The 23,343-nt window shown below is 43.9% G+C and overlaps 1 protein-coding gene across 2 annotated transcripts in view; it reads right to left on the bottom strand.

Annotated features, from left to right (window-relative positions):
• Positions 1-23,343, bottom strand: part of SURF1 (SURF1 cytochrome c oxidase assembly factor) — a 68,106-nt gene that overhangs the window by 41,076 nt on the left and 3,687 nt on the right. For both annotated transcript variants that reach the window (XM_085613870.1, XM_085613872.1), the window contains exons 3-4: positions 20,358-20,448; positions 16,736-16,875 (exon numbers count right to left, since the gene is read on the bottom strand). In XM_085613870.1, the coding sequence (XP_085469996.1) occupies positions 16,736-16,875; positions 20,358-20,448 (231 nt within the window). The remainder of the gene's footprint in view (positions 1-16,735; positions 16,876-20,357; positions 20,449-23,343) is intronic.

The following is a 23,343-nucleotide window of genomic DNA, read 5'->3' as shown; positions in this document are numbered from 1 at the left end:
TGAACTGTCAATGGGTGTCCTAACACTATGGCATCGCTTTGTCTGATTGCTAAAGCTGTCGCTGCCACTGATTTCAGGCATGCAGGCAAAGCCTGAGCTACGGGATCTAATGTACTAGAAAAATAAGCACATGGTTTGTGTGCTCCTGCTTGATCCTGTGTGAGTACTGACAAGGCAGTACCTTCGCGTTCTGTAACAAAGAGTGTAAACTGTTTTCTGTAACATGGTGTTGCTAAAACAGGTGCTTGACATAAAGTTTTCTTTAGGCTTTCAAAAGCTTGTGTATGTTCTTGAGTCCAAGGGAGAACAGTCGATGTGGCTGCCTCCTGTGTGGTTAACTGAATGAGTGGTTTTGCTAGAAATGCATACTGAGGGATCCACTGCCTGCAATATGAAGTGAGGCCTATGAAAGCCCGCACCTCCTTTTGTGTCTTGGGTATTGGCATATTAGCAATTAGCTGGATGCGATCTGGTGTAAGCTGCCTTCCCTCCTTGGACAGCGAGTGTCCAAGATAAACAACTCGCTGGACACAGAATTGCAGCTTAGAAGGGGACACCTTGTGCCCCTTTTCGGCTAGAAATTGTAAAACTGTCAGTGATGCTTTTTCACATTCCGGTTCGCTTCTTGCGGTGATCAGCAGATCATCGACGTATTGAAGCAGTGCAGTGTTAACTGGCATGTGGATACTGTCAAGTTCTCGTTTCAGTGCTTGGCTATAGATGCTGGGGCTTTCTGTAAATCCTTGAGGTGCGCGTGAGAATTTAAAGCTACGTCCATTTAAACTAAATCCGAACAAATATTGGCTTTCCGGATCTATTGGGACGCTGAAAAAGGCATTCTTGAGATCAATTACAGTAAAGAATGTTGCTTCGGAATCAATGGCTGTCAGTAATGACGAGATATCTGGGACCACAGGAAATTGTGGCACAATGCACTTGTTTAATTCGCGCAGATCAATAACCAATCGATATACTGGCGGGGCCTTTGGATCTGTTCGTTTAAGAATCGGAATTATCGGTGAATTACATACATTGGAGTCTGTTTCCACAACTACTCCTTGGGCAATGAGCTCGTCAATGATTTGTAGTAAAGCCACTACAGCATCTGGTGGTAACTTGTATTGTCGCATTCGTGGTAGCACCACTCCTGCCTTTAATGTGACTCGATATGGTGTAATATTCATGCAACCAACATCAGTAGGGCCTTGTGCCCATAGATGTGTAGGTAAAATCTGCAGTCGGGGATCCATGTCTCTAGACACATAGTGACCTTTAAAATCACGCAAAAACAATCTTACACCTTCCGGAGAACAACATATTATGGCTCCTAGAGCTTTCAGGGTTTTAATTCTTAACAGATTTTCTGGACATGATTTAGTAAGCAATAAATCTGTAGTTCGGGTCAGAGGTCCTATCGTAAGTGGCAGTGGTTGTGACACTTCATTAACAATAGGTTTTCCTGAAAAACCAAGGGAAATATTCTGAGAGCCTGAGAGGGGTGCCCCTGGAACTTCACTACGTTTTATAGTTGTTCGACTTGCCCCTGTATCAAGTAAAAACTTCCTATCTTGGCCTAATAATTCACTATGTACATAAGGTCCTTCTTGATCTACAGGAATCTCGATAAGGGGTAAGTCAACTTCCCTCTCTAGGCTAGTTCATGCGTAACGCTGGTACTCAGGATATTCATACTGTGCGGTCTGATACATTTGTCGTGTTGTTGTCTGTGTGGCAGCAGCAGGCAACGGTGGTGCAGCTGGCACAAACTGTATTGGCTGTTGTGCGGCTGGCATGGCCTGGGCATGCTGCATAGCTCCTTGTTCATTCTGATCTTGTCTGAGTGGCCGTGATCTTTCTTGTGTTTTACCTATGGCGATATTATGTTTTAAAACTGGACAATCGTGTACGTAATGACCTGGCTTTTTACAATAATTGCATGTCCCTTTTACAGGTCCTGCTGAATCGGAATGTGTCATACCCTTTTTATGTCCTTCCGCTGGAACTGTCTGGGAAACTAGCATTTTCATTTTCGTGTCTTTCATGCGTCTGTGTTCATGTTCTTGTTCCTCTCTAATTCTATTGTGATGGTACTGTAGCATTTGTAACATTTGTGATGGAGTGTTACCTTGCCAGGTACTCTCGAATTTTAATACTCTATTCTTTACTGGGGGCAGGGCATTTTCCACTAACTTTGTTACAAACAGATGTGGGTATGATTCGCTACTTGCTTTTATGCCACTATTTATACCAAAACATTTTTCAAATCGGGCATAGTAATCACTAGTGTCTTCATCTTGCTTCTGCTTACAGGCTGAAATCGTTCCCCAATCTTCCTTTTTCGTAGTTAATAAACGTGGCAGTACCTGTACTAGTAAACCTGGTAATGCTTTAGTTTTATCCCCAAGTCCTGCTCCTGCAGTTCGGGCCTTTTCTTCCGCTTCTAACACTGACCATTCTATCTTTTGGTCGCCTACCTCCCACTCTTTTTCCTTGAGTTTTTCATAAATGCCAGCAGGCATCAATACCTTTAATATTGTCATAATGTCGGGATAGGTATACTCTCCCATGAGTAACATGTCTTTAATTTCTCTGTGAAAACCCGCTGGATCTTTGTCATGACTGGGTACCACTTTCTTCATTTGTAACAATTCTATTTTTGATATGGGCGTATATACAAATACGCGCCTAAACTCGTTGTCCTCGCCTTTTATTGGGTGCACTTCTCGTAAGGGATTCTGTCTATCCATGTGATACGTGGTTCTTTCCTTGACGGGCAATGAAACATGCTCTGAGCATACAAAAAGAATATACTGCTTTCTTGATTCTAGAATTTCTTTAATTAATTTAGTACCTGGACCTCTCCATTTATTCATAAGCAATTCAGTCAGTATGTCAGGTAAGGGGCCAGGGTCCGAATGCTGACTCCGATATAGTATAATGAGTTGTTGAATCATATAAATCCCAGCTAACCTCTGTTCATCTGGGGTGAGATTCAAAAATGTGCGTACTACTGTATCATCATTATATTTTCCGGGACTGTCCACCCAATGGACAGCTGCCCTGGCCAAATCTTGTTCGTCCATAGAATCGAGAAAATGATAACCCCTTCGTTCTCGGAGTAGTTTGTCGGCGGTTTGGAACGAATGCTCGTTTGACCTTATATTCATTATAGGTATTTGGAAATTCCTGTTATTACCTGGACATATCGGACGTATTGAGTCAGTATGACATCTAGTCTGATTCCTTTTACAAGATCTTCCTCTACCTACATAGGCTATGGTGTCCGACTGTCCTGCGGGCAGTCCTGACCCTTCTTCCTCGCTTTGTTCGAACTCGTCTGCCTCTAATCTTTCTTCGTGTAGGCGTTCTATTTCTTTACGGATCTTTCGGCACATGGCTATTATACAATTTTGCTTATCGTGTCTCCCTTCTGATATATTCTGGCTCCATCTGGTAAGAATTTGCATTGCTTCCGGGTCTACCCCCGGTCGGTCTACATTTCTGATCACACAGTTTATGAGGAAACGTAACAATTCCCCCTGTATCTCTACTTTCTGGTATTCCATAGCTCTGTAAATACATTCTGGATCTCGCCCTGTTTGGACAAAATGATATATTTCGTCTAGATGCGCAGTCATTCCTGGTAACTTCGCTAAATACACTGCGGCTCGTCTGATACGCAATGAGGCCAGGGTCATTTCGTCCTCTATACCGGGCACCGGGTCATATCTACAATCTACGAGAAGTTCTTTAAGTGCACGAGCACTTACGAATTTGGGTGTACGTGAATGCGCTGACTCTTGAAAAGTAAGTTTATTTATTCTAGGTGGCGTAGAAAAGATATTGGTAGCACCTCCCGTGGCCCCATCTGGGGCGTCGGGTGTGAAAGGATTCGTTGAACGTGACACAGCAACTATAGGTGTGGACACAGCTATAGAAGTAGCTGTAGGAACAGATACAGAAACAGATGTGCTTGCCGGAACTTGTGACTCGATTTGTTGCTGTAGGGATACGGGTGCTGGATCTTGGCGTGAGACCTCCCTGGTATGCGGCCTATGTGGGGCAGAATTAGCATACTCGGGAGCTGCGTCATCTAAATATGAGGAGAGAAAAACATCTTCTGCGGTTCTAGGATGCCCCTTAGGATGTACCTTGATTGGGAATAATGGGGGTGGCAAGTCTTTCGGTATCTCTGGAGTAGCCTTAGGTAATCCTTCGGCCAGAAGGGGATACATACCATTCATAAGGGCATTTCTTTGTCTGTCTACTTGTTCTGATTTCACTCGGATACCTTCCTCAATTAATAGATTTTCTTGAACTTTATTTGAACTTTCTCTATTCCTTTCTTCCTGTCTACGTGCTTTTTCTGTACGTCTATGAGATTCTTTACGCCATAACTCAACGGCGTCCTTCTGTGACTGTCTGACTTTCCTTTTCCATAACTCTTCCTCGACTTTCATGATGCACTCTGCATCCCAGGTCCCCGCTGCGGGCCACCTCTGACTTTCTGGTAATCCCTTGGTGTAGTCTACCCATAAATCAAGAAATAATATAGCGTCTAAGCCATGTTTGTGATACATGAAGTGCCCTGGAGTATCCCTAGGAGGAATAGGGACGGCTTCTTCGAGAACCCCTTTTTTAGTCGTGATCTGTCTTAATTTCGAAAAGAGCGGCATATTGAGAACTGACCTTATACTTGATTTTGACCAACTGACCTGATACTTGAATTTGAACAGACTTAATACAATAAACACGATAATGAACAGTTATTCATACCACAATATGCAGGACGTTTTTTAAACACATTAAACATTAAACATTAAACCTTTAACTGAAACAACAATGATGATCGTCTGCATAACTAATCACCAAGCTTAATTTTTGACAATAACTAGATACTTCGGAATACTTGATATACTGCTAAACAGTACAGATACACTGCTAAAACAGTGCAGACCGGATTTGTGTACCCAAACCCGTCTTGACCGGCACAACCTATGTGCACGTCAGAAATGCCTCCCCGGTAATGGTACTCACCGGGTAGCTTCGGAAACGGAAGGCCTCGGTAACTTGAACTTGAACCGGACTGGACTCGACTCGTCTCGTCGGAAACTGGGCTTGACTTCGAACTGGTGGGTCTCTGTATACCTCGGATCTTGCTCTCTCAGCTAGGCTCTGGTCGGGATACTTCGCACTTCTCACCGCCTCGTCTGGGTGTTGATCGCAGTCTCAGTCGCCCCCGCTTGACCGGAGGGAGATACAGGAAATCCTGCTGGTACGCGTTATTGTCCGTCCAGCTGTGGCAGGAGACCGGGCCTGCAACTCACCGCCGGCGCGTGAGATGAGAAAGTGTCCCTGTTCGGGCGCCATCATGTGGTAAATAAAATTCCTTTACCGGGACTGAATTTGATACAGAAACATTATAAAATAGCTCAGTAAAATGAGAGGCAGAATCCGTGATTTTAGAGTTTCGGAATGGGCTTTATTCCAGTAATCGATTATAATCGGTTGCTCCAAGTTCCATCACCACGGGGGTTCAGGAAGTGAAGTACATACTTTATTGACAAGAAATGACTTTTATAGTACATACATGACAATGAAGTAAATGCAGTAGGCGTAACAATTGATAAGGAAAATGACGAGTTGTTCTGCGTAACCAGAAATGGGTGTAATAAGGCGTAAAAAGGAACATAATTGGTTATGATGTCATATATAGGTGGATCTATAAGATAATACTTGGCCTAGATGCGCGCGCAGCAGTATGACGTGTAATTGACGTGTAACTAGGGGGTGAAGGGGACTTGACATTTAGCTCTACATGTGGAGACAAAAAGTCTGGGGGTCAAGTCAACCTAATCCCAAATCATATCTAACATCCTATGTTTAAAGAACTATGTTATCCAAGAAAGAAGGACTCTCGGACAGAATCTATTCTATACTGACTGTGCGTGCGTGTACAAGCGTCTAAGTGTCTACACTGAATGCGAGGGGGTAGGAATATTCCATGGTGACAGGACTATGAATTACTTGCATGAGGGCAGAGAAGTCGGGCTTTTTGCTTGGTAACTGGAAGAATGTTTACTTAAACTACTAGGCAGGAATGCATCGGCTGAGAGGGAAGCAGATAATTCGAAGGTGAAATACAGTTCTTGGCAGAGAATAGGCTGATGTCAGGCTTCGTGAGCCGCGCAGAGAATGAGACAAAGTTCATGGTCACAGATGCAGGCTCAGACTGGAGCTTTCAGAGGCAGAAAGCGAGAAGAGTTTTGATGACAGAATCAGGGCCTACTTGCCTGGACTGTAAAATGGCACAAGTGAACCATATAAAGCCGGTGGCCTTTCATACTTAGGAATGGAATATCCGGCCTATTCATGGCGGATCTGACAGAGGACATGTTGACGGTGGACGCACATGTATTTGCGTCTTCATAACTGGAACTGGAGAGAACATACATGTACTTGTAATATGCACATATAACCGTTGGGGTCCAAGATAGGGGACATAACTGACCAGAAAAATCCATATTTCCACAGGCCAACGGGGGCGACTGAGGCTGCGATCAACACCCAGACGAGGCGGTGAGGAGTGCGGAGAATCCCGACCAGAGCCTAGCTGAGAGAGCAAGATCCGAGGTATACAGAGGCCCACCAGATTCCGAAGTTCCGAAGTATCTAAGTCACGAGTCGAGTCCAGTCCAGTTTGGTCTAGTCCAGTCCAGACCTCCGAGGCCTTCCGTTCCGTGCTTCCCGGTGAGTACCGTTGCTGGGGACGCATCTAGACGTGCACATTAGTTTGTGCCGGTCAAGACGGGTTTGGGTACACAGACCTGGTCTGCACTGTTTTAGCAGTGTATCTGTACTGTTTAGCAGTACATACAGTATATCTAGTATTATGCAGTTAACTAGTTTTATTTTAATTATTATTGTTCGTTTCTAAAAAGTTTGTGATATGTTTTAAATGTCGTGGTATGAGTGACTGTTCGATCTTCATTATTGTGGTTATTGTAATTATTGTGTTCAAGACCGAGTAAGAATTAAGTAGCAAGGTTCAAGATGCCGTTATTTTCAAAATTAAGACAGATAAAAACTAGAAAAGGGATACTCGAGGAAGCTGTTCCCATTCCACCTAGGGACACTCCAGGGTACTTTATGTACCATAAACATGGCCTAGATGCCGTATTATATCTTGATCTATGGGTGGACTACACCAAGGATTTAGCAGAGAGTCAGAGATGGCCCGCTACTGGAACATGGGATGCAGATTGCATCATGAGAGTAGAAGAAGTATTATGGAAAAAGAAAGCCAGACAGTCACAGAAAGATGCCATTGAACTATGGCGTAAAGAATCGCATAGGCGCACCGAGAAAGCGCTCAGAAAAGAAGAGAAAAGTAGAGAAGATTCAGAAAGAGCCCGAGAAAACATATTAATTGACGAAGGTATCCGAGTAAAAACAGAACAAGTAGACAGACAACGAAACACTCTTATGAATGGTATGTATCCTCTTCTGGCCGAGGGTTTGCCTAAGGCCACCTTGGAGGTACCAAAAGATCTGCCACCTCCATTACTCCCGATTAAAGTACATCCCAAGACCGCAAAGGACATTTTCCTTTCTTCCTATTTAGATGATGCAGCCCCCGAATATGCTGATGGTGCGCAGCAACGCACACCACCTGTTAACGACGCTCAACCCCAAGATCAGACGCCCCCACCTCCGCAGCAACAAACTCCTCCTCACGTTCTAAACATTCCATCTGTTTCTACAGTCCTTCCTGCACCCACACTCTCTACTCTACACCCAACAAATCCTTTTGGACTTGGCACCTCAGGAGGTGCGACAGGAGGTTTTTCCACGCCACCGCCAGCAACTAGATTGACTTATAGGGATTTAGCACACCAACGTACACCCCAAAGAGCTAATGACAATATATTAAATGAGCCTCTTACAGATTGTAGATATGATCCAGTGCCAGGTAAACACGACAGGATGTTGCTATCTTCAGTACGTTTACGACGAGTTGCAAACTATTTAATGACATTACCAGGAATGGTTGAACATCTAGACAAAATATATCGCTTTGTCCAAACAGGACAAGGTCCTGAAAGTATTGGCGAGGCCATGGAATACCAGAAAGTAGATATGCAGAAATTATTGTTACGCTTTTTCATAAACTGCTTGATCAGAAACAGAGATAGGCCTGAGGTAGATCCGGAGGAAATGCAAGTACTTACCAGATGGGGTCAGAATATAGCAGACGGAAAACATGATAAACAAAAGTATATAGAAGTCATGTGCCGAAAGATCAGAAAAGAAGTAGAACGAATACATGAAAGAAGATTAGAAGCAGATAAAACTGAATCAGAGGAAGAGGAGAAGGAACAGTCAGAAATGAACACAGGACAATTAGAATTACCAGCTAGACAAACGATAGCTTATGTAGGAAAAGGAAGATCTTTCAACAATCCAATACGTCCGATACGTCCAGAATGTAACAGAATTTTTCAAACAGTTATCTCAAATCCAAGGACCCCTGAACACTTATTCCAGGCTACTGATAAATTACTTCGAGAACGAAGGGGGTACCATGTGCTCGATTCTATGGACGAACAAGAATTAGCCAGGTCAGCAGTACATGGGCTGACAGCTCTGAAAAATACAGTGATGATGCGCTAGCACACACGTTTCTGAATCTCGCCCCAGATGAACAGCGTTTAGCTAGTATATACATGATACAACATCTCCTTATATTATATAAAGGCCAACACTCCGATCCTGGTCCCCTACCTGATATACTGATAGAACTACTCATGAATAAATGGAGAGGTCTAGGTACCGATCTAATTAAAGTAATTCTAGAATACCGACATAGATATAGTGCCTTTTTGTGTCCAGAACATGATTCAGCTCCTTCCATGGAGAGAAAAACGTATTACATAGACAGACAGAATCCCTTACGCGAAGTACACCCAGTTAGAAATGATGATAATACGTTTAGACGCGTGTTTGTGTACACGCCCATAACTAAAATAGAACTATTGGAAATGAAAAAATTAGTGCCCAGCCATGACAAAGATCCAGCAGGTTTTCACCATGAACTAAAGGATATGTTACTCATGGGTGATTATACCTATCCTGACATTATGAAAATATTGAAAGTATTATTGCCTGCCGGTATTTATGAGAAACTCAAAGAAAAAGAATGGGAAGTGGGAGACCAAAAGATTGATTGGACAGTATTAGAAAACGAAGAAAATGCCCGAACTGCAGGCGTAGGGCTTGGGGACAAAACAAAAGCATTGCCAGGATTATTAGTACAAGTATTGCCACGTTTATTAACTACGAAAAAGGAAGACTGGGGAGCAATCTCAGCTTGTAAACAGAAACCCGATGAAGACACTAGTGATTTTTATTCCCGATTTGAAAAATGTTTTGGTATTAATAGCGGCCTGAAAGCAAGTAGCGAGTCATACCCACATCTTTTTGTAACAAAACTAGTCGAGAATTCCCTGCCACAGGTTAAAAATAGAGTATTGAAAGTTGAGAGCACTTGGCAAGCTAACACTCCTTCACAGATGTTACAAATGTTACAGTATCACCAGAATAGAATTAGAGAAGAACAAGAACACGAACAAAGACGTATGAAAGACACGAAAATGAAAATGCTCGTCGCTCAGTCAGTTCCAGCTGACGGTCATAAAAAGGGTGCGACACAGTCCAGTAATTCAGCGGTTCCCGTTAAAGGGACATGCAACTATTGTAAACAGCCAGGTCATTATATAAACGACTGTGCAGTTCTGAAACATAATATCTCTACGGGTAAAACCAAGGAGAGACCACGTCCGCCTAGACAGGATCAGATCCAACAACAAGCACCTCAACATGTACAGCCTATGCCGGTTCCACAACAGACCGTAGTGGTACCACAACCACAGCCACAGCCACAGCCTATTGCCGCAACACAAAACATGACACAACAGATGTACCAGTATGCACAAAATGACTATCCAGATTATCAGCGCTACACATGAAATAGCCTAGAGAGGGAAGTTGGCTTACCCCTTATTGAGGTTCCTGTAGATCAAGAGGGTCCTATGTACAGAGTCAAGTATTAGGGAGAGACAGAAGGTTCCTACTTTATACAGGGGCAAGCAGAACAACTATAAGTCATGACGAAGTCCCAGGGGCACCCCTCTCAGGCTCACAGAATATTTCCCTTGGTTTTTCGGGAAAGCCTACTATTAACGAAGTATCGCAACCGCTTGCATTTACAGTTGGTCCATTGACACGGACTACAGATCTATTGCTTACAAAATCATGCCCAGAAAACTTGTAAGGTATAAAAACATTGAAAGCTCTAGGAGCTATAATATGTTGTTCTCCGGACGGAGTACGACTATTTTTGCGTGACTTTAAAGGTCACTACGTGTCAAGAGACATGGATCACCGGTTACAGAATCTACCTGCACATTTATGGGCAAAAGGCCCCACTGATGTAGGTTGTATGCACATTACACCATATCGAGTCACACTCAAAGCAGGAGTGGTATTACCACGAATGCGACAATACAAGTTACCTCCAGATGCTGTAGTGGCTTTACTGCAAATCATTGACGAGCTCATTGCACAAGGAGTGGTTGTAGAAACCGACTCCAATGTATGTAATTCTCCGATCATTCCGATTCTTAAACGAACTGATCCAAAAGCACCCCCAGTATATCGATTAGTTATTGATCTGCGCGAATTGAATAAATGCATTGTACCACAATATCCCGTGGTCCCAGATATCTCTTCATTACTGACAGCTATTGATTCAGAAGCAACGTTCTTTACTGTAATTGACCTCAAGAACGCCTTCTTTAGCGTCCCAATCGATCCGGAAAGCCAATATTTGTTCGGATTTAGTTTAAATGGACGAAGTTTTAAATTCGCACGCGCACCTCAAGGATTTACAGAAAGTCCTAGCATCTACAGCCAAGCACTGAAAAGACAACTTGACGGTATCCACATGCCAGTTAACACTGCACTGCTTCAGTATGTCGATGATCTGCTGATCACCGCCCGAAGCGAACCCGAATGTGAAAAAGCCTCACTGACGGTTTTACATTTTCTGGCCGACAAGGGGCACAAGGTGTCCCCTTCGAAGCTGCAATTCTGTGCCCAGCAAGTTGTATACCTAGGGCACTTGCTGTCCAAATGGGGGAGACAGCTCACACCTGACCGCATCCAGTTAATTGTAAACATGCCACCACCCAAGACACAAAAGGAGGTACGGGCCTTCATAGGCCTCACTTCGTACTGTAGGCAGTGGATTCCCCAAAATGCATTTCTAGCAAAACCACTCATTCAGTTGACAACCCAGGAGGCAGCGACATCGACTGTCCTCCCTTGGACTCCAGAACATACACAAGCATTTGAAGACTTAAAGAAAGCTTTATGCCAAGCACCTGTTTTAGCGACACCATGTTACAGTAAGCCTTTTACACTCTTTGTTACAGAACGTGAAGGTACTGCTTTGTCAGTACTCACTCAGGAACAAGCAGGATCACACAAACCATGTGCTTACTTTTCTAGCACATTAGATCCCGTAGCTCAAGCTCTTCCTGCGTGCCTGAAATCAGTTGCAGTGACAGCTCTAGCGATCAGACAAAGCGATTCCATAGTATTAGGACATCAATTGACAGTACAAGTACCACACGCAGTAGAGGTTCTCTTGAACCGGACACAAACACAACACTTGACTATAGCACGACTGACAGGTTACGAACTAACATTGTTTCAGCCACACATAGAAATCAGACGTTGTAGTACATTAAATCCTGCCACACTTTTGCCATTAAGTGGAACAGACCCACTGGCACGATTGCATCGAAGTCATTACTATTACGACGAAACCCAGACAAGACTTGACAGATGTCCCATTACCAGACCCAGACCTGACATTTTATGTAGATGGTTCATGTATGAGAACAAGTACAGGAGAGTTAGTGGCCGCTTATGCAGTCACGACAGACACCGAAGTCATAGAAACAAATTGTATTGACACATTATCAGCTCAAGCAGCAGAGCTTATTGCTCTGACACAAGCCTGTATTCAAGCCAAGAATAGAAAAGTTAACATATACACAGATTCACGTTATGCATTCGGAGTTGTACACGACTTCGGAGTCCTTTGGCGAGAGAGAGGTTATTTGACTTCTCACGGTGCCAACATTCAACACGGTCCCCTCATTCAAGCTCTGTTAGATGCAATACATCTACCTACTGCGATATCTATCATGAAGTGTAAAGCCCATACAAAAGTCACCGATATCATTTCCCAGGGTAACGACCTAGCAGACCGAACAGCTAAGCAAACAGCACAGAATAGGACTCATGCAACTGACTTGACAAAGACAATAGTTTCGACGTCGACACACTGTATGACAGTTAGGGATCCCGCCCTTGATGTAATTGACATACAGACACATGCTACACCAGAGGAAATAAAGAAATGGACTGAATTAGGAGGGATCCAAACAGATCAGGGATGGATGACGAAGGGAAAATCTATATGGTTTCTCCCCGACTCAATGGTTCAAGTTATTATTAACACAATACATAGTCCAGCACATCTAGGAGAGAAAGCTATGTTAGACAGTATTCAACACATTTGGTTCAACAAACACTTACGAGCTGCAGCCAAACAGAAAGTCCGAACTTGTATGATTTGTTGTCAGTTCAACCCAGGTAAAGGCGTACCTGTAGAGCAGGGTGGATTTCAACCTCCCGATCACCCTTTTGAAGTCCTCCAGATGGATTATATCCAGATGGAACGATGTCGAGGATTCAAATATGTCCTCGTAGTTGTATGCGCTCTTTCCCGTTGGACAGAGGCATATCCCGTCTCAGATTACACTGCCCCGACTACTGCCAAACAGTTCGTTCGTGAATTCTTCCCACGGTATGGTTTGCCCCGTATCGTGTACTCAGATAATGGCCAGCCGTTCTCATCCGAGCTAATGAAACACATTTCACTCTTGTTAGGCTATCAATGGAAATTCCACTGTGTCCGACATCCCGAGGCAGCAGGTCTCGTGGAACGTCATAATCAGACCCTGAAAATACGACTTTCTAAAATCTGTAGAGAGAAAGGTGTCGACTGGATAGTAGCCTTACCAGTTGCACTCTTTTACATGAGAATGGTAGCACATTCTCGTACAGGGCTATCCCCGTACGAGGTGGTCTTCGGTAGGCCACCAAATATGTGGGGGATGCCTATACCTCGTAAAATCACTGATGTTGATTGTAATATGTTGACAGATTACCTTGCTTCCTTGATGTCTGCACTACAATCTTGCTGTTCACAGGTAGCTGCAGCCTTTCCCGACAACACCGAGGTGAAGCCCCATGAAGTGGTTCCTGGAGACCTGGTCTTCATAAGAAACTTCGACAGGAGGAGCCCGTTGGAGCCTCGCTGGCAAACACCAAAGCTGGTACTTCTAACCACGAGGACAGCAGTGAAGGTCGAGGGTCGCAAGGGTTGGTTACATTCGAGCCATATCAAGAAATTTCATGGACTACCATCTGATTTGAACTCTCAGCCCTGCCCCCTTCCACAGACTGATTCAAAACTCCCCCTGGTTGAAAAGACCGAATCACAAGAATACAAACTGAAACTAAGGTCTAGCAAGTCAGACAATTCGATTGTTTAAGTCCTCTCCAAGGTGAATCGGTTGAATTAAGTCTCTGACATGTATCCTCTAGACCGAATTAGAGAGAGAAATAGACAGAAACAGCTCAAAAAACATGCATACTGTAAATCACTTCATAGTCACTGTATAGTGACATTGTTGATTATGTTTTTTCTAAGTCTTTTTATTATTGCTGCAAGTATACTGTTACACATGTACTATCCTATTTTCAAGCGTGCTCATTCTGCTTACAATGTTACTGCCGAACATTCTTTTAGTGAACTACCTCCACATGAGTTGTCCTATAGATTTGCGCTGCGCAACAACACATTCATTAGTATGTTACATCATTCCCATCAGACCAGCAATGCTACAAATTGTTGGATATGTGGCCGACTTCCTCCCTATCAGAAATACAAAGGAGTTCTGCCTCTCTTTCCGTACCCGTTCACACACAATGGTTCCTGTGGAGCATGGTTTAGTTTGATTAACTCTTTAGATTCAAACACTGTAGTTTACCAGAGCAACTGGGTATGGGGAAACCTGAACTTAGTTTTGCTTAAAGCCTGTTACCCTAACAAGGAGGGACTTCCCAAAAGAACAGGAACTGACCTAGAAAATGAAGTATATGGATTAGGTAATTTTACACTTAACCTCATGATTCTGAATGTTGAATCCGAAGCTGCACTAGTCTTGCCTGCTATGTCCGTATTACCAGTCAAAGGTGAATTATGTGTAAGAAAGAATGGTTCAGTACACCTGGGTCATAGTAAATGTACTACTGTGATCGAATTTAGTGATAAAGGCAAGTCTACATTTAGAGCTTCCCGTCATTCCTACTTCATATGTGGTCATACCGCATATATACGCCTACCTCTAGATTGGGATGGTACCTGTTACATTGCATTCCTTCTGCCACCTGTTTTCCTAGCCCCTCCTGATTATCATAGAAATACCAATCTAGTACACCATAGACCCCAGAGAGATATCCCGATTGTTGACTACACTGAAACAGCATGGGAACAATATACAGACTTCAATAAAGGTCTCTTTCCTTACATGGGTGTTGTCTCAAATAGTAAACTGATACGTAGATTAACCAGAACCCTTGAAGCAGTAGTGAATGAAACTACTTCCGCCCTAGGCAACTTAACAGAGGAGCAGTCTGCGATGCGGATTGTTGTTCTCCAAAATCGTCTTGTCCTTGACGTCATCCTAGCCGATAGGGGCGGAGCCTGTAGGGTCATCAGATCAAGTTGCTGTGTTTTCATCCCAGAAAACGCGCCATCCGTATATAAAGCCATAACTCGTCTTCACAAGATTGCAAACCAGATACATCAGAATCCAGGCACCTGGACATGGTCCGGCTGGTTCTGGAGCGTGTTGTCAGCCTGGGGATGGAAAGTCCTATCCTTCCTAGGTATTGGCCTTCTCATAGTATTCAGTTGTTGCCTGTGTCTACAATGTGGACCAGCGATTTGCGGCCTGTGTGCCACATCGTGTATTCCACGTTCAAGTTTTCATTCAAAATCACGGAAGAAGAAAGAAGAGCAAATGATGTTACATGAACAGATTGATGGATTCCTGAAGATCGATATTTCATGAAGGGTCCGTAGGGGACAAGGAGGGAATGAGGAAATATGAATTTTTATGATCAATTGTGTCCCCTATCTAGACCCCAACGGCTCCATGTACATGCTACAAGTACATGTATGTTCCCTCCACTTCAAGCTATGAAGACGCAAATACAATTGTGTCCAACGTTAATATGTCCTCTTTCAGATCTGCCATGAATGGGTCAGATATTCCGTTCCTAAGTATGCCTTGCCACCGTCTTTATATGGTATACTTTTCACGTTTTCCAGCTCTGGCAAGGTAGGCCCCGATTTCTGCCATCGAGCTTTTTCTGCTTCTGCCTCTGAATGCTCCAGCCTGGACCTGCATCTGTATCCATGAACTTTGTCTTACTTCCTGCGCGGCTAACGGTGCCTAGCCCGGCCTGTTGACTGCCAAAACTGTATTCAGCCTTCAAGTTATCTGCTCCGCTCCTCGAGAAATGCATTCTTGTCTAGTGGCTTAGGTAAACATCCCTCCAGCTGCAGAGCAAAGGGCCCGGCCTTACTGTCTCCGTGCAAGTAATTCATGACTTTCGTTACCATGGTAGGCCCATGCCCCCTCGCATCTCATGTAGACACTTAGACGCTTGTACACGCACTAGCAGTCAGTATAGAATAGACTCTGTCCGAAAGACATTTCCTTCCAGATAATATAGTTCCTTAAACACAAGATATTAGATATGATTTGGGATTAGGTTGTCCTGACATCCCAGACTTCTGTCTCCTCATGTAGGGCTAAATGTCGAGTTCCCTTCACCCTCTAGTTACACGTCAATCACACGTCATGCGGCTGCGCGCGCATCTCTGCCATGTATTTCTGCTGACTTTGCAGGATTCTCTTATGGATCCACCCACTTGTGTCATCATCATAATGACGTTTTTAGTATACGCCTTTATGCACGCCTATTGTAACGCCTTTTTCATTACGTATGTGTATTCTTATCTCTCTTCTCAGCTGTAACGCCTTCTGCATATGTCTTTACTGTAATGCATTTTCCTATAAATATGATAACCTGTCAATAATGTATTGCTGATCCCTTCCTGAACCTTCGTGGTGACGGAACTCGATTGCCTGGTTCGAACCATCATTCCTTTGTAAGGAATAAATTCCCTTTTATAACCTCAAATACCACGGATTCTGCCTCTTATTTTTACTGAGTTATTCTTATTGAATTTTACCGCATAAATTAAGTCTAGGTAATTTAAATTTACCACACTGGGATGGCGAAGTGAGCTAAAGAACAATGATGGATTCAACCCAGATCTGTGACTGGGGGTGAGTGTCTGAAAAGTTTCAGCGCGCCGTCCATCATCTCCTTGTGTTTGCTTTATGTTGTCTAGAAGCAGTGTGCAATGGGCCACAAACATTCAGGATGAGGGTGTGGTAACTTAGAAGCCATTGATGAAGCTGGTCATAGTTTATGAAAGTGAGGCCCATTCAACACTTACCTGCCATGTGCCGAGGCCAAAGGTGGTGATAGGGATGAGCAGAAGAAACCATTTGAGCAAAGTATCCTCTTGGGACTCTGCAGCATGATGAGCGCCAGCGACCGAGGAGCTGTGGCTTCTGCACACCTTCAAGGGAAGATCTAGAAAGGAGACAAGGGTGCATCAAGATAGTTTCTTCCACAAAATCTCATTCTGAAAACACTCATTGTGAGGAGATCAGCAGTCTGGTTTGGTGGAGCACCTTGTGTAGGTTACATAACAATCTGTGCCCCTGTTGGAGCTGCATAGGCAGGTTTTCACTTATCACCTATCAAAGTATTTCAAAATCAGAGATTTGTAAACATAGCACACCTTAAAAACTGATGAGTTTCACATCGCTTCACGACTGGGACCCAAAGCTAACATGCATCACGATTAAAAATAAGTATGTTTTTGTTCACTTTAGAACAAATGATTTTGCTACATTCAGACTGAAAACTTATCTCCTGGGCAACAAATACATCAGAAATATTGAGGTGCCACTAGGTTAGAATGTATATCTCACTGCACGTGAAAACACATAGAAATCAAATAGAGGGGAATGTTTTTCAAATTTGAGCTTTCACAGCGAGACAACCAGATATAACAGATGTAAAATGAGATGACATAGTTTAATGCCCCTTCTGGTTCCTTAAAGGATATTCCTTACTGAAGTTTACACTGTGACCTAATAGTGCTAGAAGTGAGATCATTATTCCATCGGTATTAACAAGAAAATAGTGAATAAAACAGAGGTTTGTTGCTATATCTTGCTTTACTAAGGAGTGCGTCTATTGCAGGCCCCTCCAACAAGTAGCACATGAGCTACTGGTAGCTTTCCAGCAACTTGTAAGTAGCTCTCTTATGGACAGCCTACTAAATTAGAAGCATTTTGCTTGGCTGAATGATATACCTATAACAACATTAAAAGTGTATATTTAAGACAAAAATGTATGACTTCCAAAATATATTTAAAGCCGATATTTGAATGAAAATTTAAGTAGCATTGGGGAGACTGTTTACAAAGGTTATTTACCTTGGTGCCAGAGGCATTGCAGAGATGGCTGTTATGTATTACCTATGTAGAGGCATTCCAAATTGACAAAGCTTTTTTTACATTACCGCAGGCAACCTGATGCACGGAGGGGATCACTGGCAGTAATCCTGCATAAGGTGCTCACTAAACTCATCTGATGTGGTCGGTATTACAGCACTAATAATAGTAGACGCTCTCGATGAGTTTCACTGAAAAGAAGTAGCTCTTATTACAGAAAAGGTTGGAGACCTCAGGTCTGTGGGTTTCCATGAATGCGGCAATGCACACTGGTTTTCGCAAGGTGCAGGGATAATGGATTTTGCAAATCAGTGCCTTGAAAGAGAAAGAGTTTGCTGCCCATAATGCGAGATGAAGCAATTATCCCATTTAGTCCTCTTCTATATAGTGTAATGTCAAGGTTGTGGACGGAAGCAATACTCCCGCCAGTTAGAGGGGCCAATGTTGGAAATCACCCAAACCACTGCTTTTGCTGCAGATGTGCTCCTACATCACTGGCATTGGAAGGGGGCAGACCCACAGCCCAGCCAGGCTCCCACAGGCTGATCACAGAACAAAGGGAGATGCCAGGAGCAGAGAGATGGCTGGGAAGCCAGGGGCAACGTGAAGCCCTGTCTCTGAATCAAAACCCGTGAACCAAGAACCCTGCCAGGTTCCTCCACTGCGAGCAACATGGAGAGTGTTAAAAAGTGAGACATCTGTCCAAGGGCTGTGGTACACAGAGACCCGGATGCTGAGTTCTGGGCATAGAGAGGTCTGGGGATGTACAGGAATGCTTTCACTTTTGAACCTGATATAGGCACTGAAAATTACACTACAGTTGCCTGTGCTGTACTAGGATTGTGGAATTATAAGCAGCCAAGGAAAAGGCTCCCACTAGTTGGGTCTGGTGGTTCTCACATGCCGCAATTGGCTTCATCAGTGCTTGTTCTTAATTATTATTTCTTTGTATAGCTGATACCACACTTTTTAACAGTTTCTAGGTGCTCTAATGATAGGCTCACTAAAGCTAGTTTTATCAACCTTGGAAGGATGAAAGGCTGAGCTGACTGTAGGGATTAGGAAAAGAGCTAAATCCATCCCACTATCTTTCTCTTCCAACAGTTCGAGTTACAGTCCCATCTCCCAACAATAAATAGAACCACTGTGTTTTGAGAGGAAAGGCAATCACTCTGTATTTTCACTGTTAAAACCCAATGCTGTGCTCTTATTTCTGATACTTGTTTACCAGTTGATGACTCACGAGGGATCTGCTTGTTCCCACCGACTCTGCTGGCACCCCATGTGGGAATCTGACAAAAGATTCCAAAAAGCAATTTGCTACATCATTTATTATTATGTTTTGAAATACTTCACGTACTTTTGAAAAGGAGAGTACTACTGTTGGGTAGTACCTTCAACACTTCGCAGTGTCACAGGGCACATATTCAACTAAACCTTATGATGTGGGCAAAGCAGCCCTAATCCACAAGATATTGGGGTAACTTAGTGAACAGACAGCCTGAAACATTAACTTGTTCCTTTTTTCTTTGGTATCACTAATGCAGTGATAGCATGGGGGCGCTGCACCCAGATAAGAGGAGATTAAACTGGAGTCTGTGGAGCTGTTTTTTTGTGTGAGAAAAGAGTGTTTGCAGATAACTATATATATATATATAATACAATATACCTTTGAGAAGAACCTGGGGAGTAATGTGGAGAGCAAAAGGCACATTCCACTAAATGAACGAGTTAATGATGGAAGGGAAGCAAGGGTCAAGTCAAACACTGTGTGGGTCTGTGGAATTTGAGTAGCTGTGGCGATGCTCCTACTAGCGCTTCTTACGTGCAGCCATATCTTATGGTTCTAATGTAGTACATGACCAAGAATTAGAGGAAGTAATGCACACGTAGCAAGAGGTTCCAACTCACATTAACATTTAGAACTAGTCAAAGATTTTTTTACCACCACCATACATGCGGGGGATATCAGGCTCATATTATCAATAGTGGTAAACCAGTACAGATCCCAGAATTCAAAGGGCTCTATGTTTTAAAACCAGAGCAGGGGGGCACTTTTAAGTATGGCGGGGCACTTGGCAGCTTTCTGGAAGGTTTAAACTACCCTAAATGGTGCTGAGAATAACAAGTTGGGCTAAAACAAGGGTCTGTTCCCATTCAACAAGAAGTGAAGTCAATTGCCAATTTTAACATTTATTACCCGAGTCCACAAAAACACTGCTGGTTTTAGGACTTCTGCTGCATTTGGGATAAGTGTTTCAAAAGGTTTTGAATGACTATAAACTAGCACTTTAACTAGGTTTATCAACTATGGTTAGCAGTAGTCACCTTCGGACAAACATGGCATTCACATTTAAACTCTGTACACCCATACCTAGAGTCTGTTCTGATCTAATTTTCTCCTACTGAACAGCCTAGAATGCCCCCTTAATAGAAACTGATTTAGTCTTTTATCTTGCAGTGCTCACTCAGATGTTGTCATGGTGGAATACCAATTCTGGGTTCCTTAACCACTTGAAAGGTGTTAGGTTTTACAATTGAAGTACTCACTTCTCTGCAGCACCCTTTTGTTATGACCTGACAGGCAAAGTCCTCTTGTAGGAGATCCAGGAATCGTTGTACTGAAACAGCTGTTTGGTACCTACAAGAAAATACCTTTTAGTGCACATGCATGAATAACTAATATTAGCACAGCTGCAAAGCCCTAGATTCTCATACCTGTGTCCTTTGCCTACCGGTTATGCAATCATAAAACCACTTTAAAATTTGTAAAAACAATTCTAACCGAAAGGACACAGGCCTCAAACGGTTTCACTGTGTTACTGCAGTTTTGGATGTGTGGCATGGGTTTGCTCCCAGTGCCTGGTAGGAGAGGAGAAAGGCGTGAGCACACTTCTATGCAGGTACGCATTTACACTAATATATACAGACAGATTCTCGTTGTCGTTGTGAACAGTGATGCTCATGACCGTTTTAAAAAGCCATTGATTTTGGAATGAAAAGAACATCTGGAAGAATACTCATGTTGGAAATGGACTTCATATTTGTTCTTCCTTGATATCAATGTGTGGTGCACCTGTGCTTATGTTTAAATATACAGACAGATTCATGTAGATCTTATGCTTCTGTGTGCGAACTAAAATATATATTCTCACTCTAGACCAACCACACAAAATATGCCCAGACGTGGCTCCCTTGCTCGCTTTGCCCCTGGATTCAATCTAGCCTGGCTGATGAGGGGTATTACCCACGAAACAGGTCCCAGGATGCTTGTTTCCAGTTTGGGGAAGACCTGGCGTGGCAGTTCGGGCTGGACTGTTACCATGAGGTACACGGTCAAGACTGATTTACATATACCCTCATCTTCGACCTTACCCAAAAACGAAGCTTGCTGGACTGACTTCAAAATCTACGACGAAGACTCCATTGCTAAAATCCTCTCTACATTAAACCCAAACAACCACTTCAATGACCCGCTACCATCCAACTGCCTCGCTGCGGCCTCCCGTGCCATTGTTCCTTGCTGGACCGCGATGATCAACGCCTCTCTCCAGCAGGGATCGATTCCGGACCCCCTGAAAGCCGGCCAAGTCCTTCCTATTCTAAAAAAACCAACGCTTGATCCCGCCGCACCAGACAATTTCAGACCCATCTCTAATATACCCCTACTAGCCAAAGTGTTAGAGAAATGCGTACAATACCAGCTTAGTCAACACATCGACAACTTCCACCTGCTGGACGACTTCCAATCAGGATTCAGACCAGGGCACAGCACTGAAACAACCATGCTCCACATTCTGGACGACGCCCTCCAAGCCCTGGACCAAGGCAAAACATGCCTCCTAATCCTTTTAGATCTATCTTCCGCCTTCGACACTGTCAATCATGAAAAACTACTTGAACGCCTTAAACACAGGATGGGTCTGGATGGCGTTGTCCTTGAATGGTTCAGGTCCTTCCTCCATAACCGATCTCAAAGATTCCTCATTGATGGCAAACTATCCGCTCCCACCCCGGTCACGGTTGGAGTCCCTCAAGGCTCAACCCTGTCTCCTACCCTCTTTAATCTTTACTTGGAGCCTCTCACTGAAATTCTACGCTCCGCCAATATCTCCTACCACATGTACGCGGATGACACCCAAATTTACATCAATATCTCCTCACTCAAGGAGGTCCTCGCCCTGAACGAAACCCTGAAACTAACCGTTCAGTGGCTTGCCACTAACCAACTAAAACTCAACGCCAAGAAAACTGAATTTCTCCTGATCTCCCCATCCAAAGCCAACCCGGAGCTACAGGTGTGGTTCAAGGCCATCACAGCCCTAAATTGTCCCCCGACCATCGTGGACTCCGCCAAATCACTGGGCATATTTCTTGACTGCAACCTGAACATGCGTGACCACATTAATTCAATGGCCAAGGCAGCCAGATTCCACCTGAGCTACCTCTGGAAATTAAAACCCTTCATCGATGCTCCAGATTTGAAAATGGCAGTCCAAGCTCTAGTCATATCCAGACTGGAATTTGGATGCTCCACCCTCACAGGCCTACCCAAGCGCTCCTTGGCACCGCTAAAAGCCTGTCTCAACGCAGCAGCCAGACTACTCACCGGCACCAGGAAATTCGACCACATCTCTCCACATCTGAAAGCCCTAAACTGGCTCCCTCTAGAGGCCAGAATACAGTTGAAACTGGCGTGCATTACACACAAGGCCTTATACGCAAACTCCCCTGCATACCTTTCACAGAAGCTTGTGCTATCGGGAGGAAACAGGAAATCTCGATCCACTAACAGTCTCCTGCTCCGACCCGCCCACTTTCGTAAAAGAAAGAACCTACAATAGGGCATTCACCGGGGCAGCACCAAGAATTTGGAACTCCTTCCCGCCCGTTATCAGAAGAATCCCCACTCTTGCTCGCTTCAAGAAGGAAGCCAAAACCTTCCTCATGGGTAAATTCCTGTACTAAGTCCTCCTCTCAGCAGATATGACTTGCTGCTTGATTCCATGACTATTGCGTCTTCCGCAACCCTATAACCGGACTCCACCGAGACCCAAGGGGGCCACGGTCTCTGCCAACCCTAGCTTGAATTTTAGCTCTCATGTGTGCTCCCTTTGCCCCCATGCTCCCTCATCCCCCCCCCCTATATGTTATATTTCTCTGCTTGTGATACTTTACTGTTTGCACTGTTTCTCTATGATGTTTTTTTCCTGTTAACCATGTAAAGCGCTCGGATACCCTCATGGGTCATGTTCGCGCTCTATAAAACACTAAAATAAAATATATAAAATAAATATAGCTGGGTCTGAACTGAGGTGGCGCAGTGAGCTAAAGAGTGAAGATGGATTCAACCCAGATCTGTGACTGGGGGTGAGTGTCTGAAAAGTTTCAGCGCTCCGTCCATCATCTCCTTGTGTTTGCCAAATCCAGCAGATGCACTTCTCCTGCTGGGATTGCCAACTGTGAGCCTTGAACCATAAAGGGCTCAGATGTATGTGCTGCAAATATATGATTCGTGTATCGGATTGCCACCTGC

This window comes from Triturus cristatus, chromosome 1_2 (genome assembly GCF_964204655.1).
Source record: "Triturus cristatus chromosome 1_2, aTriCri1.1, whole genome shotgun sequence".
In the NCBI taxonomy this organism is placed as follows: Eukaryota; Metazoa; Chordata; class Amphibia; order Caudata; family Salamandridae; genus Triturus; species Triturus cristatus.
Note: the sequence above shows the minus strand (reverse complement) of the source record. Positions and strands in the feature narration are given on the sequence as shown.